At 49.4% G+C, this 8,804-nt stretch overlaps 1 protein-coding gene across 4 annotated transcripts in view; it reads right to left on the reverse strand.

Annotated features, from left to right (window-relative positions):
• Window positions 1–4,365: 4,365 nt before the first annotated feature.
• Window positions 4,366–8,804, reverse strand: part of Brf1 (BRF1 RNA polymerase III transcription initiation factor subunit) — a 44,390-nt gene continuing 39,951 nt past the window's right edge. For all 4 annotated transcript variants that reach the window (XM_029540609.1, XM_029540608.1, XM_029540611.1 and 1 more), the window contains one exon: window positions 4,366–8,107. In XM_029540609.1, coding sequence (XP_029396469.1) covers window positions 8,070–8,107 — 38 coding nt within the window. In that variant the 3' untranslated portion in view covers window positions 4,366–8,069. The remainder of the gene's footprint in view (window positions 8,108–8,804) is intronic.

Below are 8,804 nucleotides of genomic sequence, written 5' to 3' on the forward strand. Positions count from 1 at the left end.
GTCTCAGGGTGTCTCTCCCTGCCCTTTCCACCCTGGGTGCTCCCATTCCCTGGGCTTGTCTCTGAGCATTAGTGGACTGTTAACAGTAAGTACCCCATTTATGCTGCTCCTGGCAAACTGATCCTCCCCCTTCACTGAGGTGCACCCTTTGCTTAGCATAGCTCAATATTGTAAGATTGTGTGTAAAGATGGGAGCTGGGGTTGGGGAGAAGAGAGAGGCCCTTGGCCCCAACATCCAGAAGGCTTGTGGCAAACTGGGGAAAGACAGGATGTTTGAGTGGGTTGCTGCCTACAAGGGAAAGAAACATTTCTCTCTTTTGCACAGGCCTTGTGTTCACCAAGTTTCTTATTTGTACGAGCTGCAAACCAGTTCTTATCCTGCCTCTGCCTGCTGAGCCAGAGTGGAGGTGTGATGGTTGCTAACTTGACCTAGGAAGAAGCAATGTTAACTGAGGAATTGTCCCCACAGGTTTGGCCTGTGGGCGTGTCTACAGGGCATCTTCTTGCTGTTTGATGTGGGAGGGCCCAGCTCTGCAGGCCACACACACCATCTGGGAAAGCAGTGCTGGGTTATCTAAGGAAGCGAGCTGAGCAAGCCTTGGAGAGCAAGATGGTGAGCAGCAGTCCTCCACAGTCCCTGCCCCACTTCCTTCAATGATGGACTGTGACCAGAACATGTAAGCCAAAAGAACCTTTTTCTTACCCCCAAGGTGGGCTTGTTCAGCATTTTAAAATCACAGCAACAGGCTGGAGAGATGGCTCAAGGTTGAGAGCACTTGCTCTTGCAGAATGCAGATTCACTCCCCTGAACCCACACGGTGGTTCACAGTGACCTGCAATTCTTGTTCCAGGGATCGGATACCCTCTTCTGATCTTTGCAAGCACTGAGTATGCATGTGGTACACATTCATGTGTGCAGGCAAAACATTCACATAAAATAAATCTAAAAATTAAAAAAGTCCTGAGAAAGCAAACTACAACGGAAGGGGTGTAACACCCGTGTTCCACCTGGCCTGAATATGGCTGTGTACAGCCTGAGCTTGTGACAATGCTCCAACTCCAAGTTTTCATTCTGAGTCAACGGGCTGGTAAAGTTTGCACATTTGCCAGGAACATCCCCCAGAAGCCCCCATGGGCTGGTAAGCTCCATTCCTTCCACCTCATTATCCTAGATGTTTATTTTTATTTATTTATTTACTTTCAAGACAGTTTTTCTGTGTAGCTTTGGCTGTTCTGGAACTTGCTGTGTAGACTAGGCTGGTCTTCAACTCACAAGATCCATCTGCCTCTGCCTCCTGAGTGCTGGAATTAGAGGGACGGGCCTCCATCACCCAGACATCCTGGACCTTTCTGTTCAGAGAACCCTGTCCACCTTGCAGGTCCCTAAACATAAGCCTACCAGAACCCATTTCTCCACATCTCTCTGAGCCTCTGTCCAAATCCTTACTTGGAAGCAGCCCTTGCCTTCTCCTCCCCACAACGAGCTGTGCAGGGCACCTCCCAGCTCTCTAGCCCATTCTGTTATTCCCAGAGTAGCAGGCTGGCATGCTCTACCAGGGACTCTACCAAGTCCCTGCCTGGCTGTCTACCCTGCTGGGGACAGGAGTTCTATCTGCCCTCAGCTCACCAGGTTTAACTAGGCCTTCTCTCCAGACTTCAACCTTGGATTAAGTTGGGGCCTCTGGGCCTGCCAGGCCTCCACCTAAGCAGCAGGGCTAGCCTGGGAGCTCAGCTTTGCTGCTGCCTTCGAGCTGGGCTGGGACACAAGGTGCACTATGCACTAAAGCCCCTGGAGATGCTTGGACTTCCTCTTTGCTCCTCCCCGGCCAGGGTCAGCAGGAAGGGGAGGGCAGGATGAGGCTCAGGACAAGCTGGATCCAAGGTCAGGTTGAGGATTTAAAAAGTGGGTGATGGTTGAGACGGGTCTCACCAGTTTGGGGCCACTGCCCTCATGGGTCTTAGCCAGGCCCATTGTTTGGGGACAATAGTTCCCCTGAGCTAGGTTCCTCTCCCAACAGGAAAGCCATAAAGTCTGCCCATTAGCACTGCCCATGGCCACTTTGAAGGCCTGGGGAGGCTTCAGGTGCCAAGTGTAGCTTGGAGCCTGGCCCCACCCATTTGCCAACTTGCCCCAGCCCAGGCATCCTAGGGACTAGTTAGTTAGCCCTTCAGGCATGTAGCTCAGGGTACAGACACAGGTTCTGACCACCAAGGAAACGTGGCCTACCTCACTAGGTAGAGCTCAGGAACATGTTGGGGGCTTAGCGCCCCCATCCAAGAATCCTTTCTGAAGCCCACAATGGGCTGGAGATCCTTATCTGTAGAGCTTACTCTCCACTGAATGGAGACCCCCAACCATTGTACTTAAAGCTGACTTGATACCTCAGTGTTCCCTAAGAGGCAAGGATACTTCTTGCAGAGTGGCTGAGTCCTGTGAATAGGGTAGAGATAAGGGTTAGAGAACTGGTTCTCAACCTTCCCCATGCTGCAACCCTTTAATACAGGTTCCTCATGTTGTGGTGACCGCCCCCCACCCCCGACAGACATTATATTCATTGATACTACATAGTTGTAACTTTGTAATTATGTAAATTTTATAATGATAAATCATGAATATCTGTATTTCGCGATGGTCTCAGGTGACCCTTGCAAAAGGGTCATCTCACCCCCAAAGTTTTGTCCACAGGTTGAGAACCTGCGTTGGAGGGTGCTGACTGTAGGGGAAGACCCTGAGGACTAAAGAAGCGGTGAACACCGGTTGCTCTGGGAGCTATGTGCCAGCTCACATCTCCGCCATCCTCCCACTAAGCTTGGATGGTTCAGGGGTACCCCCTATTTATGGGCCTGCAGGACAGGGGTGGGGCAGTGATGGGGCCAGTCTGCTGCCCCACCCGAGCAGTGAAAGCACCTGTGGTCTCTGTTGACTGCTAAGAGGAAGGTCCTTCAGAAAGTAGTACTGCACGCAGCCACCAGAGGGTGCAAGCCCAGGCTTGTGGCCAATCGCGCCACGCTGCAAGTAACTCATCTATCAGGAAGCCTGTACCTCTGAGGTTCAGTGCCAGGGTCTGCCTTCTCCATTTCACTGTGCCTTCCCCACTCCCAATGGGCTTTACTGGCCCAGGGCAGTATAAGTTTAAAAAAGCGTGTTAGCCGTGGGCTCTGGTCTATGACTCACAAAGCAATGGTACTGAATATTAAACTCCATCTAGGCCAAGACCACCAGGGGAGGCTCAAGCAGCTACTGCCTTAAGTGTACACTCTCATGAGTGACTAGACTCATGCTTGCTTGCCTCCGGGGTAAAGCACACCACATCATAGGTCTGAGAAGACCCCAGTCCTGACAGGGATAAACAGACGTCTAGGACCTCGGGGAGCAGGCTACCTCCTCCAGGGTGCTCCCAGGCAGGGTTATCCAGGGCTTTTTGAGTTAGCCTGTTTGTTACCCATGGCTGGGCCCCTGCACCCTTGGAGGATGCAGATTCAGGTGCAGAGGGCCACACAAGCTTCAGAGGAATAGGACAGGAAGGAAGCCCCAACAGGTGAAAGTGGGGGCACCCTCAACAGACAGCACCATAGCCAGATGCAACACTAACCTGTATAGCTTATGTATGTTACCTGGGCCAGCCACCCCTCACTCATGGGGTGCATGCGGAGGCGTCCTTGGTGCCTTCCACCCCAGCAGTCACTGAAATGCCAAGCAGGTGTTTTGGGTGTTGATGGTGGGGAAGTAAGTTCCTTCTTCTTGATGCCTTGAGAAGAGTTAGTCTTCATTTTTGGTTTACAAGACCAAGGTAATATTTATACTATCAGAGCATGAATATAATTTTAGTATTTTGTCTTCAATAATTCCTGAAATTGGTATGAGAATCAGGATGATAGAAAAGTAAGAAATAGACGCTAGTTGACCAATGATAATGAATGGGTGTTCTACTGGTTGGCCACCAATTCAGGTAAGGACAAGAAGGTTGGCTACTAGAAGTCAGTATAGGGTTTGAGTGATAGGACGAAATATTAGGCTTCATTGTTTAGATGTATGGAGGAAAGGTAGCAGAAATAAAATAAGAATAGATAAAATTAGGGCTAAAACTCCTCCTAATTTATTAGGGATAGATCGTAGGATTGCGTATGCAAATAAGAAATATCATTCTGGTTTGATGTGAGGTGGAATATTGAGTGGATTGGCTGGTATATAATTATCAGGGTCTCCTAATATATCTGGGAAGAAAAGTACTAGGATCATAAGAAATAAGACTATAATAAGGACTCCTAGAATGTCTTTAATTGTATAATATGGGTGGAATGGAATTTTATCTGCGTCTGAGTTTAAACCTGTAGGATTGTTTGATCCTGTCTCGTGGAGAAAGAGATGAACGATTACTAAGGCTGTAATAATGAATGGTAAAATGAAGTGAAAAGCAAAAAATCGTGTCAATGTAGCTTTATCTACTGAGACTCCACCTCAGATTCATTCAACTAGAGTAGTTCCAATGTATGGAATAGCTGATAGGAGGTTGGTAATTACTGTTGCTCCTCAAAATGATATTTGTCCTCATGGTAAAACATAGCCTATAAATGCTGTGGCTATAACTGCAAATAATAGGAGGACTCCAATGTTTCATGTTTCTATAAATGTGTATGATCCATAATATATACCTCGTCCGACATGTAAAAATAAACAAATGAAAAATATAGATGCTCCGTTTGCATGTATATATCGAATTAATCAACCATAGTTTACGTCGCGACAGATATGTGTGACTGATGAAAAGGCTGTTATTGTATCTGATGTACAGTGTATTGCTAGAAATAACCCTGTGATGATTTGTACTATCAGGCGAATTCCTAGTAGGGATCCCAAGTTCCATCACGATGAAATATTAGATGGGGCGGGTAAGTCAATGAAGGAGTGGTTAATAATCAGCGAGTACAAAGCTGCTTCTGTGCCCAAGATTGGGGTTACACCCCAAGGCTTGGGCACACCGAATCAGACACTCTCCTCTACACTGACTTGGGCAGGGTATTGGCGTAGGCCCAGAGCTTGTAAGGGTTTGTGGAGGAGGCTGTGGGGCTGCAGGGCTGCAGGGCTAGGAGCCTACAGCAAATTATGGCTCTAGCAATCTATGGGGTTTAGGAGCTGATGGATCTCTTCACTAAAGTCAGGGCCTTCCAGGGGCCGGCCCGGGCTTGGATCACTAGACTGGAAGGACTACCAAGAAACCACCCTAGACCCAGTTCCAGCTCCTGTCTAAAAGCCCACTGTCCACGGCTCCTGAGTTGGCCTTGGAAAAGGGAAAGAGAGAAAGAGGGAGTCCACTGGATCCTGGTTCTAGATTGGGACCCTGTCTGGTGTGCACACTTGAACATCCAGAGCTGAACTGCTCTGTGCTAAGAAGAGAGCAATTAGAGCCCAGGCTATAGCCATCATGCAGGAAGCAGTCTCTAGGGGTACCGACCAGTCTCCCTTCTTTACTTAACTCACGCTCTACACCTCTTAGAAGGGATGCCAGAGAGAAATTCTGGGTCTAACAGGTGTCCTAAGATGCACGTACCCCACTATTCCACTTCCTCACTAACACCACTGAGACCCTGTTTCTCTGGTCTCTGGAGTTTCTTGTAGGGTACCTACCACCTAGAGGTACTTCAAACAGAGGCAAAGATCTATCCAGCTGGATCCATGCCCAGTCCATGTATTCTCTCGCACTGTCAAGGTGTATCCATCGCCTGCTCCTAGACAGGTATCTGGGCAAAGGGCATGGCCAAACCAGACTCCACCTTCTAACTATGTATAAAAGAAGTGCCCCAACCCACACAGGGCTTGTTCCACTCCTGCTCAATAGTGTATAGGAGGACAAAGCACCTGAATCAGAAAACCCGGGTCCAGGGTATGCTGGACCAGTTTCTCAATGGGTACAATAGCTCAGGAGGGAACAGCTCCAAGTGGGAACAGTGCCTCACAGCCTTGCATGGCTGTAACCTCTCATTCTGTGGCCCAGTTCCCTCTAAAGACAGGCACACACTCTGCCAAGCCTCACATGCCTAGGTTTACAGGAACCTTGCTGACTGCTACTGTATTGCCCCAGTGATCACCCAGTTTGCAGAGGATGGTGGCAACCACAAAGTACTAGGTCCCTCAGTTTAGGGGGCTGGCAAGAAACTTGGGATGGTGTACCATATATGTAGTGTCCCCTGCACCTCCCTCCTCCAGGCAGGAAGACAGAGGCATAGGAGGCTGGGAGATATAAGTTACCCTGTTTGCTCAGCACTCAAGTGTGCACACCACACAGAGTCTCAGTCTAGAATGCAGGATCCAGTGGACGCCCTCATTTCCTCCTCCCCTCTTCTAAGGTCCAGTGCAGTGAGGACTAGTTCTTCCCAGGAGGCTATCTGAGGTACTGCTCTGCACTCTGACAAGACCCCAGGCAGGAGGATTCTGCTGTGATAATCCCAGTGCCTCCTTGAGCTTCACACTAGTGCTGCTTGTAGCACAAACACAAGGCTCTGACCTCAGCTCAGAGGCATCCTGCCCACTTCACGGCTGCCCCCTACTGGGACCTTCCTCCTCAGCACCTGGGTCTCCCCAAACCAGGTCCCACATTTCAGGACACACACACCCACACGTACGTGCGTGCGTGCGTGCGCGCACACACACACTTTGCTACTTAACCTATCTAGGGACTGTCCTCACTCAGCACTGCCCAGTGTTCTAACTCTATCCGTGGAAGTGAGCAACTCAATTACCTTCCAAGAGCACTCCAGCCTTCCCAGCCCTTGCTCATTTTCCAGACCTTTCCTCCTGCTGGCTCCTAGGCAGACAAGGCACAGCTGGGGAGCAGGCCTCCTCCCAGTTCTCCTCTCAGGGCACTTGTTTCTTCTTCCTGAGCTCCCACCTCCCACCCCTCACCCTGTACTCTCCACGCCACAGGCAAGTCCTGCTGTATAAAAACGTACAAACATACTAAAACTATTCTCCCCTACCACAGTTCTGATCTCACTTCTGGGAAGGGCCTTTGAGCATGGTTCCATATCCCCACACAGAATCCCAAAGCATCTTGCAATCTTTTCGTCAAAATCACTTCTTACCGGTCTGACCCATCCACTCTCATCTTCAGCTGCCCCAACTCACCACCTCAGGCCTGGCCCCCACCTCCTGATCTGAAAGTCGAGTAGTCTGCGTCCAAGGCTGCATCCAGGAAAGGGAGGTCGGAGTTAAGTGCACCGAGGGTACTCTGTGGACCTCCTCATGAAGAGGCCCAGGAGACAGCTTGCAGGCTTCTTGGCAGAGGGTTCTGTGCAGGACTAAAGGTTCACTCTAACTGATGGGGCAGGGCCAGAACTCCACACAGATTGTGGTAGACATCAACAGAAAGCTGCACACTGGTGGTCTCACTTTCTGGGTGATGCTGATAAACCTGACTAAGACGCTACTGGGTAGCCTCAAGGTCTCGTCCTAAGCAGGAGACTGAGGCCTATGATGCTCAGCGAATGGACACTGGGAACGGTAGGGAGCATCCTGCCTGCAGGAAGCTGGTGCTGAAGTTAAAGGCACAGACTCCGGACTATGGTTGCCTAGTATAGAGAAATAACTGCCATATGTCTCTTGCTTAATACCTCTCTCCAGGATGGGAAGGACAGGGCAGAGAACACTGGAAGCAGGCTAAGAGTAGGGCTCTACTTCTTGACTGAAGCCCTTGTGCTTCAATTTCCTAATGACAGGAGGACACAGTGCCTGCCTGAGGATTCCTCGTAACAGTCACTAGCAGGCTAGGCCATGAAGTGGGATCCAGACCCAGCTACTCTCTGACCATGTTTCATTACACATAAACACACAGCTAGTTTCCCTTGCTGGGCAAAAAGATCCCTTACATTGATCAAAACATGATTCCCAATACTAAGTACAATGGTCCACAATGTAGCCATGGGAAGAGAGCTTCAAATAAGTGGGGCAGTGCTTGACTGGTCGAGTCTCAGAAATCATTCCTATGAGCCATGGCCCCAGGGCCCATCTGACACCATAAAACAGATACACTTGGAGTCCAGTACCAGGACGCTGCCTGGTCTTGAGTGGAAACTCAGTAGCCATCATCCTCATCACCATCACAGCCGTAATCTGCAAAGCAAAGGACAGTGGTGGATGTTCTCCCGCCCCAGCTCCCAGCCCCACCCCCACTGCTCACCTCACAGGCCCCACCAACTGAAAACACCTAGCTGCCTTCAGGGATGGGGGACTGGTGTATGCCCTGTGGGGCAGCCTTGGCTCCTTGCTGGGCACTACAAATAGTATGGCTAATCCATGACACTTGTCTACTGGCTGAGCAGCCCCTTGCTGACTCCCAACAAGCCCAGAAAGCCCTGATTCACAGCAGATGCCTCATTTCCTTGTGAGCTGGGCCCTAGTCTTTGCCTTGATTCTCCTAGCATATTCAAAGGCCTCAGAATAGGGCTGGAGAGATGGCTCAGTGGTTAAGAGCAGTGACTGCTCTTCCAAAGGTCCTGAGTTCAAATCCCAGCAACCACATGGTGGCTTACAACCATCTGTAATGAGATCTAATGCCCTCTTCTGGTATTTGAAGACAGCTACAAATCTTTAAAATCTTTTAAACAAATTTTCTATAGGAAAGGAAAGGAAAGGAAAGGAAAGGAAAGGAAAGGAAAGGAAAGGAAAGGAAAAAGGAAAGGAAAAAGGAAAGGAAAAAGGAAAGGAAAAAGGAAAGGAAAGGAAAAAGGAAAGGAAAAAGGAAAGGAAAAAGGAAAGGAAAAAGGAAAGGAAAAAGGAAAGGAAAAAGGAAAGGAAAAAGGAAAGGAAA

This window comes from Mus pahari, chromosome 7 (genome assembly GCF_900095145.1).
Source record: "Mus pahari chromosome 7, PAHARI_EIJ_v1.1, whole genome shotgun sequence".
NCBI classification, from domain to species: Eukaryota; Metazoa; Chordata; class Mammalia; order Rodentia; family Muridae; genus Mus; species Mus pahari.